The sequence below is a fragment of the Littorina saxatilis genome, linkage group LG2 (genome assembly GCF_037325665.1).
Source record: "Littorina saxatilis isolate snail1 linkage group LG2, US_GU_Lsax_2.0, whole genome shotgun sequence".
NCBI classification, from domain to species: Eukaryota; Metazoa; Mollusca; class Gastropoda; order Littorinimorpha; family Littorinidae; genus Littorina; species Littorina saxatilis.
This window is the reverse complement of record NC_090246.1, coordinates 25184543-25196710: the sequence shown is the minus strand read 5'-3', so window position 1 is coordinate 25196710 and position 12168 is coordinate 25184543. Positions and strand designations below refer to the sequence as shown.

The window sequence follows — 12168 nt, the reverse complement described above, 5'->3', positions numbered from 1 at the left end:
TCAAGTTTTGACTAAATGTTTTAACATAGAGGGGGAATCGAGACGAGGGTCGTGGTGTATGTGTGTGTGTGTGTGTGTGTGTACTGTGTGTGTGTGTGTGTCTGTGTGTGTCTGTGTCTGTGTGTCTGTGTGTGTGTAGAGCGATTCAGAGTAAACTACTGGACCGATCTTTATGAAATTTTACAAGGTAAAGCTGATTTTCTTATACATAAGTATGCGAGTGTTTCTAGGTATGATATCCCCAGAAGGTTTTTTTTTCATTTTTTCGATAAAATTAATGTCTTTGATGACGTCATGTCCGGCTTTTTGTAAAAGTTGAGGCGGAACTGTCACACCCTCATTTTTTAATCAAATTGATTGAAATTTTTGTAAAGCAATCTTCGACGAAGGCCGGACTTCTGTATTGCATTTCAGCTTGGTGGCTGAAAAATTAATTAATGACTTGGGTCATTAAAAATCGGAAAATTGTAATACATTTTTGTGTGTGTATAAAACGATCCAAATTTACGTTAATCTTATTTTACATCATTTCCTGATTCCAAAAACATATAAATATGTTATATTTGGATTAAAAACAATCTCTGAAAATTAAAAATATAAAAATTATGATCAAAATTAAATTTCCGACATCGATTTAAAAACAATTTCATCTTATTCCTTGTCGGATCCTGATTCCAAAAAAAATATAGATATGATGTGTTTGGATTAAAAACATGCTCAGAAAGTTAAAACGAAGAGAGGCACAGAAAAGCGTGCTATGCAGCACAGCGAAACCACTACCGCGCTAAACAGGCTCGTCAGTTTCACTCCGTTTTGCACAAGCGGCGGACTACGGTCATTGTGAAAAAATGCAATGCGTTCAATTTCATTCTGTGAGTTCCACAGCTTGACTAAATGTAGTAATTTCGCCTTACGTGACTTGTTTCTTTCTTGCACAGGATGCCAACAGTCGATTCAACCTTACACTGTCACAGTACACAGACTGCTTAAGAGTGATACCCACGGCGGCCAGAGCACAGGCCAGTGTTGTCATGCAAGTCAGCAACCTGACTTGTTTTGACTTTGAGAAGGTGGAAGCTATGGACTTCGATGTGAGTTTATGCAAGTCTCCGTATACTCATAAAATCATTGGTTAAGGAATGGAAAGTTCAACAAATTACAATACAAAACATTCACACGCGCCTCACATGTCTTTAAAGATAATAAACAACATAGCACACCAGCCTGTAAGTTGTTGGTATGTGTCCAAATGGAAGGAAGCTCTTACTCCATGCGAAAGTCCAGATAGAGTTGGGATAGTCTCCGAGGTGGTGATCACAGGCAATACTAATATTGTTGTGTCTAAAAAAAATATGAATGTCTTTCTAAGACATGACAAAATAAGGCCGATATTTGCATTATGAATGGGCAATTGCAGTGCAGTTGTCTTGCTACTACATGATGGTAAGTTGATTGCTTCTTAAAGGTTACTTTTCCCATGAGATCAGTGAAGAGTAGCTTTATAATGATGATTCTGAGACGGCGACGAATACGCTTGAATATTGCACTTCTTTTTTAATACCTTAACAACAAAAATCATTCCCTGCTAATTCCATTTAAAAATTGTATTTTCTAAAAGGCGCTTTATTAAGCTACTTGGCACTTTTTGGATTTTGGATTTCTCTCACATGGGTTACGTGACAACGTCTAGGGTACCCACATTCGAAAGTACGCGGTCCAAAAAGTATGCCATGTACCCGAAAAAGCGCCTTACAGGGTCTGGATAAGTAAAATTGAAAAAGAGGCATTTTAGGTATTGTACAACGACTGGAGCAATACATACTTGTGCCAGGTTTAGGCAAAAGCAGCACGCGTAATGAAGCATTATAGTGCTGTAATTGAGATCTTTATGTTCTATGGTTTTGTTCTATTTTAACAGGTCGTTGCAACGCCATACGTTAACGCTTCAAATGCACAAAGGGCCACCGTACACCTATCGATTACAAACTTGAATGACGAGCCTCCCAAGTTCCATTCATCTTCGTATCCTAAGAATATGCGTGAGAACACTGCCCCTGGAACTAGCGTCATCAAAGTTCAGGTAAGAATTGTTACTTCGGTGTGCTGTACGGTCGTCTACATTCAATGGGAAACATTCTTTGAGGGTTGAAGTGAAAATTAGCACAAGTGCATGCTTACCATTAATGAAAATAGCGCCTTTGAGACTATCTGTCGCCCTGTATTTCGCGTCTTGCAAACCCGCATGAAAACCCCGGGGTTTTTTTCAGGACAAAGCTATACATATTAGAAGCAGAATGCATTGCATTAATTTTCTGTGTTTCTTTTACAGGCCAGCGACAAAGACAAACCTCCGTTTAACAGCATAACCTACAGCTTGCAGGGTGGAGACGGAAGGTAGGACAGGTGTTATTGCTTAACCATTCGTTTAACGCGCTTCCCGTTTGTTACAGTGTCGACATGTACCTTCAATTTTTCTTTCATTTAAGCAGTCATGAAAATTGAACAGGGAAGACGTTTTCGGGGTTTTCTTTGTAAGAGCTCTGAGACAAAAAAAAAGACAAATTGCTTGTATCCTCAATTCCCTTTCCTAAACACAGATACGACTACATTGCTTAACTAATGTAAATGACATAACCTCTGCCTAACAGACCAATGGAGACCCCTAAGCCAACGAACGACCCTTTGTAGTGAGGTTTCTTAGGTCACGGTTGTGCACTGGTTACATTTGTCTGCGACAGGGAAATACTTTGTGCCCGATCTAATCTCTTAGGATTACTGTAAACCATTGCCTAACATGATATATGCCATAACAATAACAACAGTTTAACGTGAAATTGAAACGAAAAGCTGACAAAAATACTATAGCTTTTTTGCCACAGGCGCAGCGACATCTAAACGCTAGTAGGTGTGCAACTTGTAAAGCAATAGTATTCGACAAGCCTCGAATTCAGATTCCCACTAAAAAAAGAAATTCTTTTGGAATTCCCAACGCCATTTAACAATATAACATGATTCAATGTATCAAACTATTTACTTGTAAACCTTTGCCAGGTTTGTTATCCACAACGTCACCGGAGAAGTGACAGTTGTTAACAGCAGACCAACGGGACTGGACTACGAGACACGTAAACATTACGAACTGATTGTGGAGGCCACTGACCCTGGGGGTTTGCAGGACACTGCGTCACTAACCATCACGCTACTGGACATCAATGACAACAGACCTGAGTTCGTTAGGCCCGAATATCAAGCCTTCATTAGAGAGAACGATGCTGCCTTTGGGACAGAAGTTGCGGTTGAGGTAACAGGGGAGTGTGTGTGTGTGTGTGTGTGTGTGTGTGTGTGTGTGTGTATATATGTGTGTGTATATATGTGTGTGTGTGTGTGTGTGTGTTGATGTGTTGGTGTGTGTGTGTGTGTGTGTGTGTGTGTGTGTGTGTGTGTGTGTGTGTGTTCAAAGTAAGTGAATGTTTGTTGATTTGATTGTTTGCTTGCATCAATTTAAAATGTAGTATTTGTTTGCACGTTGTCTTATACTCACCATTGTCATTTTGTTCAGAGTTCAAATACCAGGGAATCCCTACGTGTGCCTAGGGTATATTTCTGTGTCTGATTAACTGTTGTCCTTGTGTCACGTCAATTCCTATATACGGAAAATATACACAAAATCTAAAAGACATTTTGCGAAGCTTTCTCGACAGTAATTAATGCCCCGTATTCCTTACACATTCAAGTGTATCAGCGAGGAGGACATGTACAGAAGTAAAGCCAGTCTTTGTTCAAAAACAATTTGTCCTTTACACTTGTGCAGTCTTGTTCCTAGCCTCAAAAGACAAAAAGGTCAGTTGTACCTTGATTTGAAATATGTATAAGTCCAAATGTCCCGGCTTGATCAAATTGAGGATACAAATACCTTGCTCATGTCATAACTATCGGACAGTCGACGGGCCAGGGATCATATCAATGCGTCGTATTATAAACGTCAGCGTCAATAACAAAAAACCGAAGCCTGGAAACGACACTGCTTATGTACCTTTTTTGTGTGGAAAGAAACAAACACCTATTATCTGACACAACTGTACAATTACAGGCGACAGACAAGGATGACGGTGCCAACAAAGAAATAGGCTTCAGCATCGCTCCTTCGTCAGAGCTAGCCGACAACTTCACCATCAACAATACCACAGGACGGCTAGGGCTGAGAGGATCATCTGGACTGGATTACGAATCTCTGCCCAACACTACCATTGGTGTGGTTCATCTTGTCATCGTGGCATGCGATCGTGGGCAGCTTCCGATGTGTTCCAACGTGTCCCTTCTGGTGACTGTGGCGGTACGTGAAGATATGCTAAGCTTGATCATTGCATTGCTTTATGCATTGAAACAGTATAGATGATTTAGTTCATTTCACAGGTGGAACTCTATAAAACCACCCAGGTACTTGTAGAATTTGTGCATTTTTCAAAGAATACACGGCAAGCTTTGGAGGTTAAGAGTGTCAGAGTAATTTTTTATTTTTTATTTTACTGCAAACGTACCAGGAATATAGCCTGATCCCCAAAAAAGATATTACTGAACAGACCAAAGCAAGTGGAATTATATCAATTAAAAAGCGCAATCATTGTCAGGCAACAATTTAGTAAAGATATAGCTCAGTCGGTAGCGCGCTGGATTTGTATTCAGTTGGCCGCTGTCAGCGTGAGTTCGATCCCAGATTCGGCGGAAATTTATTTCACAGAGTCAACTTTGTGTGCAGACTCTCTTCGGTGTCCGAACCTCCCCCCGTGTACACTACATTGGGTGTGCACGTTAAAGATCCCACGATTGACAAAAGGGTCTTTCCTGGCAAAATTGCTTAGGCACAGTTAATAATTGTCTACCTATACCCGTGTGACTTGGAATAATAGGCCGTGAAAGGTATATATGCGCCGAAATGGCTGCAATCTACTGGCCGTATAAAATTTCATCTCACACGGCATCACTGCAGAGCGCCTAGAACTGTACCCACGGAATATGCGCGATATAAGACTCATTGATTGATTGATTGATTAAAGATGCTGCTACGTAGCCTTTGTTTCCCCGAGGGTTATCATGAAAAGGGTGTCCGTATTTTATTTGCAGGACCAAAACGATAACACACCATCGTTTTCGCAAATGTATCATCGGAATATATCTGAAGATGCGTTGGAAGGTGAGTATACTTTTATGAAAAAAATAAACGGCAGATTTTTCCTTTGTACACGTAACACACCTAGGCACGTATATTAAGTATATGGGTTACACTTATCAATCGAAATCCCAGAGACTGCGTCGTTTGATGTGGGTTCCCTGAAATGAAATGTCCATGCAGGAAGGTTGCCCGTCTGTTGTATACTTCAAGGATATCGTCTTGTTTCGTTCTCGTAATGTGATGACCTTTTATATACGTGTGTGTGTGTGTGTGTGTGTGTGTGTGTGTGTGTGTGTGTGTGTGTGTGTGTGTGTGTGTGTGTGTGTGTGTGTGTGTGTGTGCGTGTATGTGTGCGTGCGTGTATGTGTGTGTGTATGTGTGTTTGTGTGTGCGCGCGTGTGTGTGAGTGTGCATGCGGTTTGCTTCATACAAATTGTCGATGTATTGCATGTCATGGTCAATTCAAATACTTTATTTGCAGGAGCTTCTCTGGTGACGGTGTCAGCCACAGACGGTGACGGCAAAGCCCCCAACAACAACGTGTTCTACGTCATGGCTGGCGGAGGAAACGACAAGTTCAAAGTGGACAGTAGCAGTGGTCTTATCAGTCGAGCAGGAAAGCTAGACAGTGACACAATACCTTTTTACAACCTTACCATCAACGCCATTGACGGTGGCTCCCCTGCTTTAACTGCCACCACCTACGTCACCGTCAACGTCATTGATGTCAATGACGTCATTCCCACGTTCGAACCAGATTCTCTGATCGTTCGCGTGAATGAGAGTAACGGAATGAGAGGAAGTGACTCCGGGCGGGCTCTGACGTCACTGTGGGCGAAGGATAGTGACGTAAACAGTGCGCTGCTGTATGACGTGGTGTGGGATGAGAGTCTAGGGTTTGGGCCCAACCAAGAGCCCCTGGATGTTGCAGAGCTACAGGTGCGGCTGTCGCTTTCTCCCTATCCTGGCCATTCTTTCTCTGTCTTTATCCTTTTGTCTGTCTCTATGCCTGTCCGTCTGTCTTTCCGTTAGTGTCGGCATGTTTTTTGACACGCTCACTCTCTCTCTCTCTCTCTTGTTCCCATTACATAGTTATTCCGAGCGTTGTGTTTTTGTTTGCCTTTGTTGTTTTAGTTCATCTTAATAACTCACTAGTATTTTATATCGGCAACAGGTAGCCTTCAAGGTACAGAACAACGTCGCTAAGATCCAGGTCAACTCTACTCTTGACAGAGAACGGATATCACGTGCTATTTTGGTTGTCAACGTCACAGATACCAACGCTGCAAACTCTTCCATTCAGACTGGCACAGGTTTCGCATTTATTTTACTTCTTTGGGGTTTTGTGTTGAGGTTGTTGTGGGTTTTTGTTGTTCAGTTATTTTCTCTAGCTTTTGTCTTTGTTTTCATTGTAATAAAACATTAAAAGAGAAATTTACACTCGATGGGATAGAACTTGCAAATAAGTGAATGTATGTCTCATTTTAAGCGATGTTGTGGTGTTGCAACGTACACTCTAAGATATTGTTTATATCAACAGATGTTTTTGTGGTATTGAAAAATGTGGGTTTGTGTTTTTGCTGCTCATAACTGATTTAAATTGGTGTTTTGTGTGTGTGTGTGTGTGTGTGTGTGTGTGTGTGTGTGTGTGTGTGTGTGTGTGTGTGTGTGTGTGTGTGTGTGTGTGTTTAATTTCGGAGAAGTGAGAGTGGACAAATGTTGGGTTCTTTCCCGTCAGTATTGACCATTTTGCAATGTTGTCTTCCTTATACCGCAAGCGTGTCCTTACATACTTGTGGTTTTTAACCGACGAATGCACTCATTCATCAGGAACCCTCACCATCAATGTGCTTGACGTCAATGACCACACACCCAAATTCAACAAGAGGACCTATACAGCTGAGATACAGGAAAACTCTGTCAAGGACAGCGTCCTTACGTTGGTCTCTTCTGATCAGATGAGTGTCACCGATTTGGACACTGTGAGTATACACGAGCCTGGTCTTTTGGCCTGGTTATAGTTATGCTTTGGTCGGGCATTCTGCTGTGTGTGTGTGTATGTGTGTGTGTGTGTGTGTGTGTGTGTGTGTGTGTGTGTGTGTGTGTGTGTGTGTGTGTGTGTCAACAATCGTGATTCGTGTTTATCTATTTTCCAAATGCATTCATTGCAAAATCATTTCTTCTGTTGTCGTACAGGATCAGAACTGTGTGTTCAACATCAGCGTGGTTGGACCAAACAATGGTTACTTTAAAGCAGAACCAGCCACGGCCCGTTCTTTCGCTCTCGTTCAGCTGAGAGTGTTAAACGGGTCTGTTCTGGACTACGAGAAGATGCAGTCGATCACCTTCAATGTGAGTCAGCTTTCTCCTTTCTTGCAATGTTAGACTTCATATTGTTGTTTGTTGCTTGTATGAAAGCTGGTTTTATTGTTGCTAGCGGAATTGTTTTTGCAGCATTAAGTAGTAGTAGTAATAGTAGGAGGAGAAGTAGAAGTAGTAGCAGCAGCAGCAGCAGCACCACCACCACCACCCCCACCACCAGTCCATCAAACAATCAGATCATTTGTATGCAAATTATAGTTAAAGTGTACGCTTCTTGGTGTACTGGTGTCTTATATCGCTGACTTAGAATTACAATAAAGTAACAACTATTTCAGTCTTCATTCCTTTTTTTTTTCACAGGTCTTCATTAATGGTATTGCCATGATCCAGAGTACTCACTATGCAGTCCCTACATAAATGTGAATTCCTTCCTTGCAGCTACAAGCAATGGAAACAGACACTGGAGACCACTTTAGTGACACTGTCAGTGTCACTGTCAACATCATCGACGTTAACGACAACGACCCTGTCTTTACACCCGCTAGTTACAACACCAGTGTGACAGAAAACAGTCAGCGGGGAACTAACATCACCACGATACACGTACGTTTGGCGTGTGTAACCGTGTCACTATACACCAGGGATGCCTTCACATTAATGTTTTATTCAACGGGCAAACGTAGAAACCGCTTCCTGAGAAAATATTTGAGAGTATTTTGTAAAGCTACTTTGTGTGTGTGTGTGTGTGTGTGTGTGTGTGTGTGTGTGTGTGTGTGTGTGTGTGCGTACATGTGTGTGTGTGTGTGTGTGTTAGTGTGTGTGTGCGTACATGTATGTGTGTGTTAGTGTGTGTGTGTATGTGTGTGTATGTGTGTGCGTGCGTGTGAGTATGAGTGTGTGTATGTGTGTGTGCGTGCGTGCGTGCGTGCGTGCTGGCGTGCGGGCGGGCCGGCGGGTACGTTGTCTCGTCTGATTTGTTTTGTGTATTTGTCTGTGTCTGTGAAATAATTGGGTTTTTTAATTGATTGAAGAAACCCATGTCGCATTGCGACGAGCATGAGAAAGAAACAAATGAATTATATGATATTGGGTTGCATTTGCGCATATATTTTTCTGGTATGTGATACTGTGCAAACATATTTTCGGACAGGCGGTGGATCAAGATTCTGGCAGTTTTGGAAACATCACTTATTCCCTGGAAGGAGATGCGGACAGGTTAGTTCAGAATGATTGGTATTTTTAAGTGGTCTCTTCTCAGCAGACATATTCTTTGTTTACGTGCGAGGTTTTCCATTGACTATAATTATTACAGAAGAAATGAGAGCAGCGGACAACTGCACAGTCCGGGAAAATACAGACAGTCAGAAGACGTAGGTCGTAGCATGGTCCTTAATCGTTTTTCTTTTGCCATTGAAATCCCAGGTTTTTCATCGACCCTGTGACGGGAGAATTGAGAACAGCAGACAGCTCCACAGACCGAGAAAGCAAAGACATCTACCTCATGACAGCCGTGGCGACAGACGGAGGTGGTCGCCGCAGCGGTGCAACCCTAAAGATCACCGTCACGGATGTAAACGATGAAAAGCCTCGTTTCTTGTCTAACTACAGTACCAGAGTGTTGGAGAACTCCCTCGTGCTAAGCCCCCCTGTTGTTCTGCAGGTGAGAGGCCTAGAATTGCTAATGTTGTTGATAAGGTAAGAGGAGTGTGTGTCTTGGTTACTGAAATGATTTTGCCTTACAGACTTGAGACGTTTCTTGGAATTTTGTTAAAGTGTGTACCCTTGACGTAAATGTTCATGTGACGCTTTTCCACAGCTTTCACCTGGGAACATGGTTCCTGTGCTGACATGGAAATGAAGACGTTTGTTTGTGCATGTATCCCACAGGCCGAAGATGACGACGAGCCGAACACAGTCAACAGTCGGTTAACGTATCACCTTGTGAGGTGCCCTCCTATCTCTTGTGCCAACTTCTCTCTTGTCAGTGGACAGCTACACATCACCTCAGAGGTCGACTTTGAACAAGTACGAAAGGTCCAGTTGATAGTCGAGGCCAGAGACCAAGGAGCATCACATCAACTCACCGGCACTGCAACTGTTGCCATTGAAGTCGAGGTGAATACGATATATACTTGTTTACCTGTGTCATGTAGTGTATAGGGTATCTAGCAAAGGCAACTTCTTAACCAAATCTTAACTTCCCTTTGTTTCTCAGATCTTGCAACGGACAACTTTGCAAGTAGACATAATGTTCGTTCCAGGAAGTGAACTGAAGATATGTGATGATTCTATCCTCATTGAATACATTTGTTTTGTAAAGGGCTGGGTTTGTTTGGTTGGCTGGTTTGTTAAGTTGTGTGTGGCCTTGTTTGTATATTTTTGGTTGAGTCGTAATAATTTATGAAATTAATTGTTTTGTCGTTTTCTTAAATGTAATTAAGTTCATGAACCGATAACCAGTCACGCTTGTATTTTCTTTGCTTCCAGGACGTTAACGATGTGGATCCTAGGTTTACACAGACAGTTTATCGTGCAAGCGTAACAGAAAACTCAGACGAAGGTAACTCATTTATATGAGGTCTGGTTTAAACATCAATCATGAGAATGTTGCATTCCATAGACAAGTTAAAGGATGATCAGCTTTTGCAAATAATGTTAGTTTTTAAATAAAGTGTGTATCACAAGTAACGTTAAACCAAAACGGATACATTTCCTGTTTACAAAGCAATACTTGATAGAAATCAACAAGACATTCAAAACTCTAAATTATCCACTGACAAGATATTTTAGTGTACTCTGGGAACTGGTGTTTTTGTTTGCCTGTGTGTTTTACCATGTTGGGAGATGATAACACAAGAAGGCTGAAAGGGGGAACAAGAAAAGAGGAAAAACAAGAGGCAAAGCCTTCAAGGCTCACGTAAGAAATCAACAAACAGTAACACAAACTCAATCACTCCGTCACACATACACACACACAGTAAGCATAGGTGACACGGTGCAAGAGTGCGAGACACTAGATCTAGATCTGTCTGTCTGTAGCCTACTTACGGGGACACGACTGCCTGAGATGGCCAGATCGACACTGCGCTTTCGACAGCGCTGCGCTTCCTCGCTCAGACACTGGAAACACGCTGTGCAGATTAACCTGTAGGAAATCTCCTGTGGTATCTTCTTTATCTATTTTTCTGGAGCTACGAAACCGAACAATGTGAAATCGTCTTCTCCGAATCGGCGAACCGCAGCTCGGTGATAACTGTATCTATACCACAATCCTTCACGCGATCTGAGTGACCTAACCTTGACCCCTGACCTGGTCTACATACCACACACGACACAAACCAGTCACCTGTTTTTAATCCCCCCCCCCCTCACCCCCCACCACCCGTTTTCTTTGGATACACACTTTAACTACATACGTGCCGACGAAATGTTGATTATTGCTTCAATACTTTGAAGCTGTTGCTTAAATAATAACCAGGTAAAATTAGTATTTCGGTGTTCAGTCAAATGTTAAAGTTTATACCACAGACATACATACATACGCACGCACGCACGCACGCACGCACGCACGCACGCACGCACGCACAGACAGACAAAAGTTAACATCGCATAGGCTACACTTACGTGAGCCAAAAACGTGTAACATAGTGTGTTCCAAATCAAAAAGACGACAATGCTCATAAACTTCACTGCGTTGGCATTTACGCTACGTCATCACAGGAACATACGTCACGGAGGTGTTAGCGTTAGACGGTGACGGCAGCAGGCCCAACAACGTCACGTTCTACGTCCTGGACTCGGGCAGAGGGTCCGACAAGTTCCGTATCAACAGCACCACTGGCGTCATCACCGTAGGCCCAGGGGCCAACCTGGACAGGGAGAGGGACAACGCCAACGGAGGATTCAGCCTCGCCGTACTGGCTTCGGATAGGGGAGATCCCCCTCGCTCCAGGTGAGTTGTTGGCCAGGAAACTGTTTAGATACTATTAGACTGTGACTGTGCGCGTTCTTGTCGAAATAAGGTTGATTCCCGGCTGTTTGACCTCCAATGATGTAACGGGGCAAACAGAATCGAGCCTTTAGAAGAATCAAATGTGGATGCTTGTTTTTCAGTTTTATAATCATGATGCATCTTCGAAAATACATCGGTTTGGTGACATACATACATCAATAGGGTCTCAACCGGCCTATACGCAGCGTACACAATTGCCATGGCGGTTTTTGTACTCTTTCATAGAAAGAATGTAATACATTATTACACCCCGGTATAGGGGTGTGTATAGGTTTCGGTCGATGTGTTTGTTTGTTTGTTTGTGTTCGCATATAGATCTCAAGAATGAACGGACCGATCGTCACCAAACTTGGTGAACAGGTTCTATACATTCCTGAGACGGTCCTTACAAAAATTGGGACCAGTCAAACACACGGTTAGGGAGTTATTGGTGGATTAAAATTATACAAGGACTTATAGAGGGACATCTTAATGGTCAAAGGGAAATAACCATTCTCACTCAGTCACTGCCACCATTTGAGAAGGTTATTTCCCTTTGACGGGGGTGTTTTTCCTACCTCGGAGGAATTTCTTGTTTAAAGTAGGTTACATATTTCTATTTTAAGTGCTTTAATTTAGTCTTTTTATTAAACGGTCATGCACGTAAAATTCCACTCGTGCAAAA

General features: G+C 42.4%; 2 protein-coding genes across 2 annotated transcripts in view; both read left to right on the top strand.

Moving 5' to 3' along the window:
- LOC138952405 (cadherin-23-like) overlaps positions 1–3435 on the top strand; it is a 23181-nt gene extending 19746 nt beyond the window's left edge. The window contains exons 17-20 of the mRNA XM_070324074.1: positions 939–1091; positions 1919–2080; positions 2330–2394; positions 3052–3435. Coding sequence (XP_070180175.1) covers positions 939–1091; positions 1919–2080; positions 2330–2394; positions 3052–3397 — 726 coding nt within the window. The 3' untranslated portion in view covers positions 3398–3435. The remainder of the gene's footprint in view (positions 1–938; positions 1092–1918; positions 2081–2329; positions 2395–3051) is intronic.
- The window catches only part of LOC138958586 (cadherin-23-like), a 27433-nt gene continuing 18695 nt past the window's right edge, over positions 3431–12168 (top strand). Inside the window, exons 1-12 of the mRNA XM_070329785.1 lie at positions 3431–4333; positions 5122–5191; positions 5652–6109; positions 6345–6483; positions 7001–7152; positions 7367–7522; positions 7931–8095; positions 8643–8707; positions 8915–9152; positions 9380–9607; positions 9980–10052; positions 11213–11444. Coding sequence (XP_070185886.1) covers positions 4028–4333; positions 5122–5191; positions 5652–6109; positions 6345–6483; positions 7001–7152; positions 7367–7522; positions 7931–8095; positions 8643–8707; positions 8915–9152; positions 9380–9607; positions 9980–10052; positions 11213–11444 — 2282 coding nt within the window. The 5' untranslated portion in view covers positions 3431–4027. The remainder of the gene's footprint in view (positions 4334–5121; positions 5192–5651; positions 6110–6344; positions 6484–7000; positions 7153–7366; positions 7523–7930; positions 8096–8642; positions 8708–8914; positions 9153–9379; positions 9608–9979; positions 10053–11212; positions 11445–12168) is intronic.